This window comes from Rhinoraja longicauda, chromosome 13 (genome assembly GCF_053455715.1).
Source record: "Rhinoraja longicauda isolate Sanriku21f chromosome 13, sRhiLon1.1, whole genome shotgun sequence".
Lineage (NCBI taxonomy): Eukaryota > Metazoa > Chordata > Chondrichthyes > Rajiformes > Arhynchobatidae > Rhinoraja > Rhinoraja longicauda.
Genome location: NC_135965.1, coordinates 27,242,693 through 27,258,203, shown reverse-complemented (window position 1 = coordinate 27,258,203; position 15,511 = coordinate 27,242,693). Strand labels below are relative to the sequence as shown.

The following is a 15,511-nucleotide window of genomic DNA, read 5'->3' as shown; positions in this document are numbered from 1 at the left end:
CAGGAAACAACCTATTACACACAGGAAACAACCCCATAGAGGAAACAACCCATACACACAGGAAACAACCCCATTACACACAGGAAACAACCCCATACACACAGGAAACAACCCCATTACACACAGGAAACAACCCCTACACACAGGAAACAACCCATACACACAGGAAACAACCCCTACACACAGGAAACAACCCATACACACAGGAAACAACCCCATTACACACAGGAAACAACCCCTACACACAGGAAACAACCCATACACACAGGAAACAACCCCTACACACAGGAAACAACCCCATTACACACAGGAAACAACTACCTATTCACAGGAAGCCCAACTGCACAGAGGAAACAGTCCCCTATATGCAGGAAATGAACTCCTACAAAAAAAACAACAATCCCCTCACAGGAAACACTGGAAACCACACACTAGAAATAACTGCCCTACTCATACAGGAAACAACCCCCACACACACACAGGGACAACACCCTACGCCAGGCAACAACACCTTTATATACTGGAATAACCTCGATACACAACCCTCCTCTCCTCCCCCAATGCAGGAGGGGGTACGAGCCCATCTTTCCTCACCCCCAGCTCCCCTCCAAACCTCCCCGGGACAAGAGGCCTTTCCTGGGAGGTCGGGGACTTCCTGCTGTCTGGGGGTCCCCACAGCAGCATCCCTCCCCACTCCACCCCTCCTCTCTCCTCCTTTCCCACCCCTCCCCGTCCTTCCACTCCCTCCCCTCCTATCTCCTCCCTTACACCTTCCTCCCCTCCCCACTCCTCTATTCCCCCCTCTTCCCACCCCTCCTTGTCCCTCCACCCCATCCCTTCCTGCCCTGCCCCTCCCTTCCCCACTACCCCTACCCTTTCCTGCCCAGCCCCTGTCCTCCCCCCTCCCCTCCATCCACCCTGCCCCTCCCCTCCATTCCCTGCCCCATCAATATGCAGACCTCCAGCTCCAGGTAGCTGGGCGGCTCGGTACGTGCTCCGTTGGCAGTAGTCCGTCGTAAACGCTCCTCGCAGTATGGTGCGTACCCGGCCGGGCCGGTCCGGATGAAGCTGCGCAGATACTGGTGAGAGAGGAAAGCCTTCAATCCCCTGATCCAATACATTGATATACAACGTGAAGGGTAACAACCCCAGCACCGACCCCCTGCGGAACACCACTAGGCACAGGCAGCAAACCAGAAACATCCCCCTTTATTCCCACTCTTTGCCTTCTGCCATTCAGCCCACCTGCTATCCATGCTAGCATCTTCCCTCTAATACCATGGGCTCCCATCTTCTTTAGCAGTCTCACATGTGGCACCATATCAAAGGCCTCAAAATCCAGGTAAACAACATCCACTGACTCTCAAGATAGGCACAAAACGCTGGGTCAGGCAGCATCTGTGGAGAAAAAGAGTTTTGGAGGTCTTGAACCGAAACGTCACCTATTCCTTTCCTCTAGAGATGCTGCCTGATCCACTAAGTTTTGTGTCTATCTTCGGTGTAAACCAGCATCTGCAGTTCTTACCTACACATCCACTGACTCTCCTTTGTCTATCCTGTTATTTACTTTCTCAAATAATTCCAGCAGATTCGTCAGGCAAGATCTTCCCTTCACAAAACCATGCTGACTTTGGCCTATTTTATTGTGAACTTCTAAGCACTCTGTAACCTCATCCTTTATAAAGGTCTCTAAAATCTACCAACCACTGAAGTCAGGCTAACTGGCCTATAGTTTCCACTCCTCTGCTGTGCAAAAGCTTTGAAACTTTGCAATTTTCCAATCTTCTGGAAACACTCCTGACTCTAGTGATGTCTGAAAGATCACCACAATCTCAAAAGCCACCTCTTTTAGAACCCTGGGGTGTAGTCCATCTGGTCCATCTTGTAGACTTATCCATCTTCAGACCTTCCAGCTCCCAAGCACCTTCTTAGTAATAGCCACTCCGCTAACTTCTGCTCCAACTCTCTTGAATTTCAGACACATTACTGATGTCTTCCACTGTGAAGACTGACGCAAAAATATTATTCAATTCATCTGCCATTTCTATATATCCCTTATCACTTCTCCAGCGTCACTTTCCAGTGGTCCACTCTTGCCTCTCTCTTACTCTTTATATATTTGAAGAAACTTTTGCTATCCTCTTTTACAGTCATTCCTGCTAGGGTCCCTTTCCAATCAATTTTAGTCAGCTCGTCCCTCATGCCTCTGTGGTCACCTTTACTCAACAGTAATACCGACACATCGAATTTCATCATCTTCTCAAACTGCAGGTTGAATTTTATCATACTATGGTTGCCACCTCCAAGGGGTTCCTTTACTTTAAGCTCTCTAATCACATCTGGTTCGTTACATGATACCAAATCTAGAATGACCTTTTCCCGAGGCAGACACAAAATGCTGGAGTAACTCAGCGGGTCAGGCAGCATCTCTGGAGAGAAGGAATGGGTGACGTTTCGGGTCGAGACGAAACGTCACCCATTCCTTCTCTCAACAGATGCTGCCTGACCCGCTGAGTTACTCCAGCATTCTGTGTCTACTCTTGATTTAAACCAGCATCTGCAGTTTTTGCATCCAACAGTCTAGGAAATTCAGCACCAAAGACTCGAGGGTGCCGTATTATTGGAGTTTCATTGATGCATTGCCCATAAGTTCCCAGCTATAATGTTTCTACTTTCACAAGTCTTGCTGACGGGGAAGTTTGTTGCTGCTGATCTTCCAGCAGCTGGGTGAGAGGACGAGTCGAGAGGAACCTATGGCTGTGGGAGACCTTGGTCCAGCATACGCTGGTCAGCATGGGTGGGCTAGTCAGGGTCAGCATGGGTGGGGTGGTCAGGTCCAGCATGGGTGGGCTGGTCAGGGTCAGCATGGGTGGGCTGGTCAGGGTCAGCATGGGTGGGCTGGTCAGGGTCAGCATGGGTGGGCTGGTCAGGGTCAGCATGGGTGGGCTGGTCAGGGTCAGCATGGGTGGGCTGGTCAGGTCCAGCATGGGTGGGCTGGTCAGGTCCAGCATGGGTGGGCTGGTCAGGGTCAGCATGGGTGGGCTAGTCAGGGTCAGCATGGGTGGGCTGGTCAGGGTCAGCATGGGTGGGCTGGTCAGGGTCAGCATGGGTGGGCTAGTCAGGTCCAGCGTGGGCTGGTCAGGTCCAGCATGAGTGGGCTGGTCAGGTCCAGCGTAGGCTGGTCAGGGTCAGCATGGGTGGGCCGACAGGCTGACCTAGCAGCTTGCATTAAACTCTTGGGCAGTTCTTGTTGCGCTGGGCTTCCAGATGCTCCTGAGTTGTCTGACAACAGTTGCCAGCGAGAGGCAAGTCAGTTGGCATCAAACTCAGGATGCCTGCAGCTTCAGACGTTGAATGGAATCCAAGTTGGACAGATGCCCAGCAGTTCCCCATTGCTGTCTTTCTTTCCCATTGAGTTCATCCGTCACCACCCGCTGGTCTGACGTGATGCCAACATTACAGTTGACTGCTTCAAGGTCAAGGTCAAGTGAAGCCAACAATGGACTGATGATGAAGTGGGTTGTTGCAACAAAATGAGGTTCACAAGGTGGGAAGTGACTGACGTGGCAGGCGCAGTTCTTTCTCAGAAGGTGGTGGAAACAGGGCTAGAATATTTTTACGTAGAGCTTGATAGATACATCAGCAAGGGTGTGAATGATGGTCGAGGAAGGTGGGAGACACTGAATGGGAGATAGTCTCGAGGTGCCGAATGGTCTCCTCCTGGTCCGCTGTCGTTTGTGTGCAGCCTCGGGCATGCTCTGACTCTCAAAACGCAGAGGGCAAGCAGACCTCCCCTGGGGTGAAAGGGCAGGGGTCAACCAATGGGGATAGGACAGGAGCCCACCCCTGGGCTAAAGGAAGGGTCTCACGTACAAATGACACTGAGCAACACCGGACCAAACTGCGTTTAGAGGGGAGAGAGTGAGACCAACAGTTGCAAACTGGCCTGTAGGTGTGTGGGTAGCACAGTGGGCCTAACAGCCACATCTGCCTGTAGGCATGCATGTAGCACAAGGGACAGCATGCGTCTGTCTGCCTGTAAATGTGGGTGCATCAAATACAAGTCTAGATGTGGGTGTGTGCTTGTGGGACTAACCTTCAGAAAGCTTTCTGATGATGGAAAGCAGCCGACACAGAGGGACAGGAGTATCCAGCCTCTGGCGAAGGCGTTCTTGTTGTAACAATTGGACAGCTGCTTGCAGATCTGGCAATAAATCTCATCCCTGCATCAAGAACAAGGAAACGATCAGAAGGGCCTCCCTTTCGCAACACTTTTCCCTTCTGCATCCAAAACAGATTCTGTCGACCAGCACCCGGTTTCCTCCCAGATTCAAAAGACATACGGATCAATAGGTTAATTGGCTGCTGTAAATTGCCCAGAGTGTGTAGGTGGGTGGTAGAATCTGGGAAGAATTTTGAGAATGTGGGGAGAATTTAAAAATTGAATAAAAGTAAGATTAGTGGGTGGTCGATGGTCAGCATCAGGAACCATCGGCCAATTTCCTGACGATAGACACAAGAAGCGACACGGTGGCGCAGTGGTAGAGTTGCTGCCTTACAGCGCTTGTAGCGCCGGAGACCTGGGTTCGATCCTGACTACGGGTGCTGTCTGTATGGAGTTTGTACGTTCTCCCAAAGAACGCATGGGTTTTCTCCGAGATCTTTAGTTTCCTCCCAGGTTTGTAGGTTAATTGGCTTGGTATAAATGTAACTCGTTCCTAATGTGTGTAGGATAGTGTTAATGGGCAGGGATCGCTGGTCGGTGCAGACTCGGTGGGCCAAAGGGCCTGCTGTAACCAATCTAAACTAAAACTAAAACTCAGTGTCTCTGGATAGGAGGAATGGGTGACGTTTCGGGTCGAGACCCTTCTTCAGACCAATTACCTGATGCTGGGCCTGGCAATGGCATTACCAATAATGAAGTGCAGCTTCTCCAGGTTTGACATTGGTCTGTCTGAGACGGGATTCTCATCCAACAGCATTCCCTCTCCAGGTGTTGGATCACATGGGCTCTGCAGCATAAACCAGAAAAACACTTCTCACAAAGAGATCATGAACCAAGGCTTTCAGCTCCACGAACTCATCGGTGTGTTGGGTTCAGGAGCAGGGCCGGTCTGCAGTTGTTGTGGGGGGGTGAGCTTGGTTTCGGCGTTTACGGCACCACATCCCAGATTGGAAGAGCATTAGCTTTCAGGGGAAATTAAGACAAACTTGGATCGTTTAGTCTCGAGTGTCAGACGCTGAGGGTTGACCTGATAGAAGTTTATAAAATGATTAGAGGCATAGACAAGGTGGACAATCAGAGGGTTTTTTTCCCCAGGGTGGAAATGTCAAACCCTGGAGGGCAAAGTTTTACAATGAAAGGAAAAAAGTTTAAAGGAGATGTGTAGAGCAAGATGTTTGCCTTATGAACTTTAAGTTTATGAAAGAGAAAGAAAGAGATTAATAAAAGTATATAATCATTTTTACGTAGGGGTTCCCTGAGACATGAAAATTATTTCAAGGGTTCCGCAAGGGTAAAAAGGTTGAGAAATGCTGGCATAGAGGGATGTGGATCATGTGCAGGCAGATGGGGTTAACTAGACTGGCATCATGGTCAGTGTGGATATGGTTGGCTTCCTCCTTCCTCGAGCAACGGGATCAGAACAGAATGAAATGTAACAATCTGGGAAGATAGTTCAGAGTTTAACTTCTCTGATGTGGAGTGGGGGGGGGGGGGGGGGGGGGGGAAGGGATGGTGTTAATGTTACGGCCAGTATGTGCGAATGAAGACACGGGAAATGGAATAAACTACAATGTAATTCTGAAGGACCTCATCCTTCCCAACGATGGCAGAGGGATAACCATCCTTTCCATACACAAGTACAGAACTTAGATCAACAACTAAACAGGAGATGAAAGCTTCAGCCTTCAACAATGACTCTACCACAAGAGGAAGCATAATTCCCACCAGCACAATGATGTGGAAAATGGCAGATTCGTTCCAGATCCTAGTTGCTCGAATATTAGGAGTGACTGCAAGCCGAAAACCGCATTAGGAACAATAGCTGTACACGTCATGGCCAGTGGAGTCCATGGCTGTTCTCATGTTATCAGCATGATTTTTCGATTTGGGGTTGAATTGTTGCTCACATTTAAGCTAGAGGGCTGATGCTTGCTCCATTTCTTCCTCTTTTCAGGACTCAAGCACTGGAAACATGAGGAAGTGAGAGTTGTGGCCCAATCTGTAGCAGCCTGATAGAGATCTAAAGGCTTCCAGACACCTAGGCAATTGGACAAAATGAGGAAAGGAGGGATACAGGATGAGCCACGGCCTCACTAGGTGGTGGGCTGGGCTGGGGTGGGCTCTGATGGATGTTGGCTGATTCCTGCCGCTGATCATAATTTTCCCTGACTGCAGTATCTGGGAATCGCAGTCCCTGCCGTTCCTTCCCCGGCTGACACGGAAGACATTGTTCATTCTCCACACATCACCCAACGAACACGTTAATCAAAGCTCAGCTACCCACACAACCTCCATCACACAGGGGGCAGAGCTGGTAGAACTGCTGCCTCACAGCGGCAGAGACCACACTTGATTCCGACCTCCAATGCTAATTATGTGGAGTTTGCACTTTCTCCCTGTGACTGTGTGGGTTTTCTCCCAAACACATGTTGCTTGGTTGGTTAATAGTCCACTGTAAATTGCCCCGGGTGGATAGGTGAGCTATATAATCTTGGGGGAGGTGATGGGACTAGGTGAAGAATAAAATGAGGTTAAAGTAGGATTAGTGTAAATAGGGGGTTGGTATGGGGGGGTTGGCATGGCCTTGGTGGGCCGAAGGGGCTGTTTGGTGTTGTATGTCTTGATATCATTCTTCCTTCAGTCTATACTACTGTAGTGGTAGATTCTAATCTATCGTCAATTATTTTCTTGCCCAAGGGCGGATCAGGCTCAAACGTTAACACATATCATTCTCTATTTGAGTAATAGAGATCAGAATAAATAGCCCTTCCTTTCACTCTACTCTACCCAGGCCGAGTATTTTTGTTGGAACCAGCAATTATATTTCTCAGATGGTCTATGGTCCTGGTCAGAACACAAGAAAATAAGTGCAGGAGTGGGCCACTTGGCTCCTCAAGCCTGCCTCACCATTCAGTATGATCATGGTTGATCTGTCCCAGGCCTCACCTCCTCCTCTGTGCTAGTTGTCCTCAGCCCTCAATTCCCTGATCTTTCAAAACATTATCTATTCCCTCTCTAAATACCTCCGGTGATCAAGGGCCCACTTCCCTCTGCGGCAAAAAGTGCTGGAGATTCCCACCCTTGATAAGTGGAAGTTCCCGCGCGCCTCAGCTTTAAATGACCAGCTCCAAATCTTGTAACCATGTTTCCTTGTTCAAGACTCTTCCATGTGAAAACATCCTGACATTTGCCACTATGTTCCTTCAGGATCTGAATGTTTTAAAAAGATCGCTGCTCACTCTTCTGAACTGAAAAGAATAGATAACTAATTTCTTTCATCATGATGTTCGGACAATCCTCTCATCCCAGGAACCTGCCTGGTGCTGTTGCTGCAGACTCCCACTTTCCCTCCCGAGTTCTCTTGGTCCCAGTAACAGGAGCGATCATCTACAGAATTCCACCAGCATAAGACATGACACAAGGGGGTTGGGTGAGGAGTGGTCTCAGCTGCCACTGAGAGAGAGGGTAAGGATGCATTCAAAGGAGCTCAGACAAAGATTGGTGAATGAGGGAAGCAGGCGGACCTCAGGTCCTCAGCGGGGGAAAGGTTAGACAACACTGTTTATTACTGGATTATAACACTGGGGAAAGCCCAATAATCAACCCTACCCTCAGTAAATTAACACATTCAGATCATTCAACATCCCGCAGCTCATGGTTATGGAGCTCATGGAGCACTTCATAGCACACAGTAAAAAATCAGGGAAAATAAGAAAAAAGCAATGAATTGAAGAAAAAAAAAATCATCCAGAGAGCCTTGGATCGAGTGAACACTGTCTGAATTGGTACAGAAAGGGCCACTAGAGCCCACAGAGGGGTGCTCCTATACTCCACTGTACATACTGCCATCGTCATCATGCCTGGTAACACACAGCTTTTCCCTGCACCATCAGAGGAGGGAGCTGGGCAGAGGGGGAGAGCTGGGCAGAGGGGGAGAGCTGGGCAGAGGGGGCAGCAGGGCAGAGGGGACCCTGCCATTGTTGCGGGAAAGACCATTGTGTGTGTCTTCGGCCCACCATTGTGGGAGGGAAGAAACGATTGTTGTTGGAGGAACTGAATGGTTTTGAGAGAAGGTAAGGTTAGCGAGGGTTTGGGAGATTGTTGGGGAAGGTGGCCAGGATTTGAAGACCAGGAGGTATCCAGCAGATGATCGGGTGGGAGAGGGGATGAGGGGAACTGGTGGTGAGGGTGATTTCTGTGGATGGAAAGCTACAGCCCTGGAGTCTGATAGCCTGGGCCCCAGACCCTGAACCTTTGGCCCGTTGGTTGGGATTTGCTGAACAGTGACTGGTTAGTATAATGTCCATAACTCACAGGAGCAGAATTAGGCCTTTTAGTCAAATCGAGTCTACTCGCCATTCAATCATGGTTGATCTATTATTCCTCCCAACCCCAATCTCCTGCCTTCTGCCCGTTACCCTTGGCACCCTTACTAATGAAGAACCTTTAAAAATACTCAAAGACGGCCTCCACAGCCGTCTGTGGTGTTGAATTCCATAGATTCACCACCCTCTGGCTAAAGAAATTCTTCCTCATCTCTTATCTAAAGGTACGTGCTTTTATTCTGAGGCTGTACCCTCTGGTCCTAGACTCTCCCACTAACGGATCCTCTCCACATCCACTTCATCCAGGCCTTTCACCATTCGTTAAGTTTCAATGTGATCCCCTCTCATCCTTCTAAACTCCAGAGAGGTGACGTCAAAAACGCTCACCATAAATTAAACCCAATCTTCCTGGGATCATTCTCTAAACCTCCTCTGGTCTCTCTCCAATGCCAACACATCCCTCCTCAGATATGTGGTCCAAAACTGCTCACAATTCTCAAAATGCGATCTGACCAGTGCTTTATATAACCTCAGCATTATATCCTTGCTTTTATATTCCAGTCCTCTTGAAATGAATGCTAACATTGTATTCGCCTTCCTCACTACCGATTCAATCTGCAAATGAACCGTTTGGGATTCCTGCACCAGCACTCCCAAGTCCCTTTGCATCTTTGATTTCTGAATCCTTTCCCTGTTTAGAAAGTAGTCTGCACTCTTATTCCTACCACCACAGCACATGACCACATACTTTGCTATACTGTGTTCCATCTGCCACTTCGTTGTACACTCTGTCCAAGTCCTTCTTCAGACTCCCTGCTTGCTCTACACTACCTGCCCCTTCATCTATCTTTGTATCATCCACAAATTTGGCCACCAAATCATCAATACCATAGTGGTTGCCAGATCAGTACTGTACAACACTTCACACCATGCCAGTCCCTGTACAGGGTGAAGACGTCTCTGCCAACACTGCTCCAGTTGACTGGGAGCTTTGCTGATCATTGAGCAATAAACATTGAGTGTGTCGACAGTTCCCGGACGCGCCGTACCTCATCTGTGGCCTGGTTTGCAGTCATGACAACCTTGGACTTTCTGCCAAGGGACTCGTAGATCTGTGTCATGATGGAGTCCCTCGTCTTCTCTGAGGTCTTGGCAAATGGCTTGGGCTCTGGAAGATCTCCCATGAATCTGAGGATAACATTCCACACAGCCAGGGAAGCCTGTAGACACAGATTCCACATGTTGGTAATGTCACAAACAGCCAGTCCAAAACCGCTGGAGCTGCCGACTGGCTTTAAACAATGTGACTTACGTCATGACACCACACTGCAAAATGGAACCTCGACAATTTAATATCATTATTTTGCTCCAAATTCCACCATCTCCAGTTACTTGTGCCTCCTTTAATGTTATTATCTGCAACCCATTAAAAGATTTAGGGCGGCACAATGGCGCACCCGTAGAGCTGCTACCTTACAGCACCAGAGACCTGGGTTTGATCCTGACTGTGGGTGCTGTCTGTAGGGAATTTGTACAGTCACTCTGTGACCACCTGGGTTTTCCCCAGGTTCGTTCCACATTCCAAATACATACAGGTTTGTAGGTTAATTGGCTTCTCTAAATTGTAAATTGTTCCTAGTGTGTAGGGTAGTGCTAATGTACGGGGTGATCGCTGGTCGGCATGCACTCGCTGGGCTGAAGGGCCTGTTTCCACGCTGTACTTCTAAAGTAAAGTCTAAAAATGCAGTAAGAAATTTCCAACCCAGCTCCAAACTCCCAGCAAACGTACACAATGCACAAAATGGCAGCATGGTGGCGCAGTAGTTGAGTTGCTGCCTTACAGCACCAGAACCTGGATTCGATCCAGACTGCGGATGCTGTCTTTAAGGAGTTTGTATATTCTCAAATGAGTTTTCTCCAGGTGCTCCTATTTCTTTCCACATTCCAAAGAAGTACAGGTTTGTCGGTTAATTGGCTTCTGTAAATCGTTCCTAGTGTGTAGGATAAAACTAGTGTACAATTAATCGTTGGTCAGCCTGGATTCGGTAGGCCGAAGAGCCTGTTTCCACCCTATATCTCTAAACTAAACTAAGGTTCTTGGGTGGCGCAGTGGCACAGCTAGTAGAGCTGCTGCCTCACAGCGCCGGAGGCCTGATTCAAATCCTGACGTTGGGTACGGTTTGTTCTGGAGTTTGCACGGTTTCCCTGTGACTGTGTGCGTTTCCTCCGGGTGCTCTGGTTTCCTGTCACATCCCAAAGATGTGCAGATTAGTCGATGTAAATTGGCCCTTGTGTGTGGGTGAGTGGTAGAATCTGGGGTCATTGATGAGTGTTTGGGTAGAATAAAGGGGGTAGGGTAGGATTAATGTAAACGAGTGGCTGATGGTCAATTGGGGTGGGTGGGCTGGAGGTCCTGCTTCCGTGCTGTATAACCCTCTGACATCCATCTAAGCTCCTTCCCATGGAATAATAAACATATTTTAGATACCTCCCATTGTAATAAACTCCTTCACTCTTCCTTCACTTACACCAAAATAGAGTGGGCTGGATGGTTGGGAAGCCTACGAGCCAGGCAATTGGCTTCCAGTAGTGGGGAGTTCACCTACCAGGACATCTACTTGGTCCTCGTGGAAGAGCAGGGGATGTCGGAGAGGCTGTCGGATGTGGGAGGCGGTGGACGACCCCTGGAAGTAAGTGGCAGCGTATTTCGAGAAGGTGAACTGGGAAAGGTCGTCCTCTTCAACGGAGTCAGAAGAAAGTGACGTGTCATCCAAATCAAACTCCTCCAACCTCTGCCCCTTCACCTCCAAGTCCTGAGAAGGTCAAACATAACCAACCATGAGCAGGGCAAAGTGATCTGAGTGATACAGTCCTGAGTGGTGGTCCTATGGACAGGTCACAGTGCTGTAGACAGGGATCACCTGTAAACAGTTCTAGTGTTACGGGCAGGTATCATCTGTAAATAGGTCCAAATGTTTACAGGCAGTGATCACCTGCAGTCAGTCTCAGTGTTACAGGCGGGATCACCTGCAGACAGTCCTAATATTTTGCCTGTAAACTACCCCCGCCAGTGTTACAGGTGGGGGCTCACCTGTAGATGGGTCCCAGTGTTACAGGTGGGATTCACCTTTAGACAGGTTCTGGTGTTACAGGCGGGATTCACCTGTAGACAAGTCCCAGTGTTACAGGCAGGGAATCCCTGTGGCCATTCTGCTTGAACCTGTGAGCTCGGGAAAGTAGGCACGGAATCCACTCACTGCTCAAGGGGATCTGCGACTTTGATCAGCAAACTGCATGCACTGGCAGAGATCAGGTAATTAATCAGTTAATCAATTCTACGCAAGTATCAACCTATAGACCTACTGGCACTTTTAACTAGTTAATCACCAAATTAACAGATTAATTGATCAAAGTGTGGATTTTTAAGCTTCTCCTGCCCTCACAGGAGAAAGGCCCACATAGGCCACACAGCTGAGGTTGTGTTTCAGCTCACAGTTCTCAGCGATATTACACTCAGGGTTCCTGGAAAAGTTTCCAGGGCTGGTAAAATCGGGTCATTCTGTGGGTGACCGGGAGCTGTTATTTCCAAGACAAGAAGACGTAAAATACTGCTGGAGTCTAGCTTTGGTCAGTCAAATTCCCACTGCAAAGTCAGAGGGACAACAACCAGAAATGGCCCAGTGCTGCTCCGGTCTACTGGTGGATGAAGGATGGACGCCCATGCCTCAGTTTGACAAACATGACCACAAAAGGTCTGTGTAGCTGTGGAGTGGAGGGGAGGGAGCGTGGGCTGGTTGAGCTGATATTAGACTGCACGCCACCATTTATGTTGGAAGTACATGAAGCAGTTTCCAGGCCCGGGATCTCAGCCCTGTTATCCAGAATCCCAGGGTTACAGTCAGAGACCGCATGTCACGGGATTGTGAAACTGGGCCAGGTAGAAGGACAATTCCGGAACAAAACTGCCCACTGCACATAATGCCCTGTCACCCACAGTCCAGTCAGTGAAGGCCCTCTTTGGAAAATCATGGTATTTAATTCCCAAAATGGAAACGTCACCTCAAATTCCATCGGATCTTCATTCTCCTGACCTTCCAGCACATTTGGTAGAAAGCTGAAGATCTCGTCCACGATTTCCAGATCATTGATGAGGTCAGGGTTCGCTTCCTGTTGATGTGTCCTCAAATACTCTTCTCTCAGCCTCCTCTCGTTCATCATGTCCTGCTTGGCCTACAGAGAGAGAGAGAGAGAGAGATGAGGACTGCTTAGGGAGAGAGCAGATGACTGGAGGGAGGATGTTGTCATCGGTCAGGAAGCTGCAAAAGGATCCAATGGGAGTTTGTTTCTCAGAAGACGTTTGCTTTCAGGGATGGTCACTGCTGGGAATCCAGCATCGAGGACCATCTTCAGGGGGGCATCCCATGAATTGGTGCTATCTGCGAGCACCTTGGATCTCAGACGGCAGATCCCAAAGCCCCGTTCCCCACAGATCATCCAACATTGGCCGGCATTCATTTAAAAATACTCTACTTTTTAAGCAATAATAATGTTATTTTTTAGTCAAATTCATTTAAAACATATTTTATAAGTTAAAATTAAAGGAGTGGCAATAGGCCATTCGGCCCTTCAATCCTATGCCCACCAACAATGCAATAACACCTATCCCTGTTCCGAATGACATTCTATGGACAAAATTCACCCCCTTCCTCCTGAGTGAAGGCATTTTGTTCTCATCCCGGCCTAAAATAGCTCACCCTGAAAAGTCAGATGCCCGATTTCTCACAATTAATAAACAATTTTTAAATTTATTCAGTCAATGCTAGGTATATAAACTGCAGCTTTTCCTCTTTCCTCATTCATCGCTCTCCATTTACACCTCACTCAGCTGTGAGTAACAAGCCTCCGCCTCCTCTCTCAGCCAGCACCACCACAACCACCTGTCGTTCAGTCTCCCCTTGTCTCCACCTTGTCACTGCTTGCCTTCTCTGCACTGCTCCCCTCACTACTCTGCAACTTAAAACAAGTTTGATTTTTAACTATTCTCCAGTTATGATGAAGTGTTATCAACCCTGAAGCGCTAACTCTTTGTTCTAGACAATAGGCAATGGACAATAGGTGCAGTAGTAGGCCATTCGGCCCTTCGAGCCAGCACCGCCATTCAATGTGATCATGGCTGATCATCCACAATCAGTTCCCCGTTCCTGCCCTCTCCCCATACCCCTTGACTCCGCTATCTTTAAGAGCTCTATCTAGCTCTCTCTTGAAAGCATCCAGAGAATTGGCCTCCACTGCCTTCTGAGGCAGATCTCTCCACAGATGCCGCCTAACCTGCAAAATCTACCCAACATGTTTTATGTTTTTATAGCAAGTTAAGGCTCTGGTTGGAGGTGTTTTTGTGGGAAGGCAAGCTGTGATTCTGGGCCTTTGTAAGGTCCCTGGTCTGGGTAGGGCATGGATCCATTGTGGGGTCTCTGGTCCCTTAAACCACAACCACGTGCATAGCCAGTTGTCAGCGGGGCTTCTACACCAATGACAGAACAGTAACCAAGGTAATTGTCAGAAGAGTGCCGTTTGCTGAGGCGTTTGCAAAGCTGGACGTTGAGACCACTCGTACCCATTCTCCTGCGCCAGACTCCTCCTTAGCCGTTGCGACAGCCACCAGCTTTACTCTCCGCTGTCCCCCTTTCTTGCCGAGCTTCCCTGCCTCAGCGCCTCCTTCAATCTGCGAGAGGTTAAAGAGTGAAAAACATTTTACAGCCACTCCACCCTCTCATCCTGACACCCTCTCTGCCCCCTAATACCCAATGCTTCCCACTGAGAGAGACAATCAGGTGAGTTCCCCCCCACAAAGCCACCCCCACCTCAACCCATTCACTCACACGGATCCTGCCAGACATACACATATATGTGCGCACACACACAAACACGCAGACCTGCATGAGCGCACACACACCTGTGCATGCATACACACATCTGTGCACACAGGTAGTTGCGTGCACACACACATCTGTACTCACACCTGCACACAGGCACACATCCACTCACTCCACGCACAATACATCTGCATACTTAAACACGCCATACAAGATATCGTACAATATACACGTCTACACCATACATACACCAATACATACGCCAACACCATACACAACCCACCCTCTCATGAACACACACACACACACACACACACACACACACTCACTGAGACGCATGTACACAGATGCATGCACAAAGAGACATGCACACACACACATAGGCACATATACACAGGCACATACACACAGTCACATACACACAGTCACATGCGCACACATACATGCACACAAGCACATTCGCACACACATGCTAACGTGGCTTGTCAGGTGCTGTGTCTGGGATGGTGCTGTGCTGGATTGCTGGCTGTGTACCCTACTCTGCAGCTGTACTTCATTGCTGGTAAAATAGATGAAGGGTGTGAAACGTGCTTCCTCCCTGCCCTCACTCCCCGCCTCTATCACTTACATCTCTCCTCATTATGCGATAGTTCCTTCGAATAAGCAGCCCCATTGTGTAGGCCTGGATAGTGACCAGAGCCTTGATTCGCTTGTTGTGATTTATCCGTGCCAGGTAACCCTGGCACTGTGCCTGGAACAGTATCACCCGCCGCCGGGTGTCCTGGTATTGTCTGACCATTCTCTGTGCGTGATACAGCGCCTGTAATCTTCCAAATCCGTGCCTCATCTGGGAGGGAAAAGCAGAAATGCCACAAATAAATGAACGCGCTGAAGATTATAATGGTGTTAGAGGAGTCATTACTGGATTAACACCTCACCTTCACTGATATCCTGCGATCATCGGCCCTACAACCTCTCCATAGCCCTGGTAATCCCAGCCTGATCACAGCACCACACATCCCCACACCCGCCCTATCATCCTGTATCAATACCAGCCCAATCGGCCCACTTCTCCACGGCAACCTCTC

General features: G+C 48.9%; 1 protein-coding gene across 1 annotated transcript in view; it reads right to left on the bottom strand.

Annotated features, from left to right (window-relative positions):
- Positions 1–15,511, bottom strand: part of LOC144599061 (unconventional myosin-VIIa-like) — a 125,808-nt gene that overhangs the window by 37,302 nt on the left and 72,995 nt on the right. Inside the window, exons 23-30 of the mRNA XM_078409784.1 lie at positions 15,052–15,270; positions 14,165–14,272; positions 12,610–12,780; positions 11,157–11,363; positions 9,600–9,770; positions 4,885–5,012; positions 4,097–4,223; positions 960–1,079 (exon numbers count right to left, since the gene is read on the bottom strand). Coding sequence (XP_078265910.1) covers positions 960–1,079; positions 4,097–4,223; positions 4,885–5,012; positions 9,600–9,770; positions 11,157–11,363; positions 12,610–12,780; positions 14,165–14,272; positions 15,052–15,270 — 1,251 coding nt within the window. The remainder of the gene's footprint in view (positions 1–959; positions 1,080–4,096; positions 4,224–4,884; positions 5,013–9,599; positions 9,771–11,156; positions 11,364–12,609; positions 12,781–14,164; positions 14,273–15,051; positions 15,271–15,511) is intronic.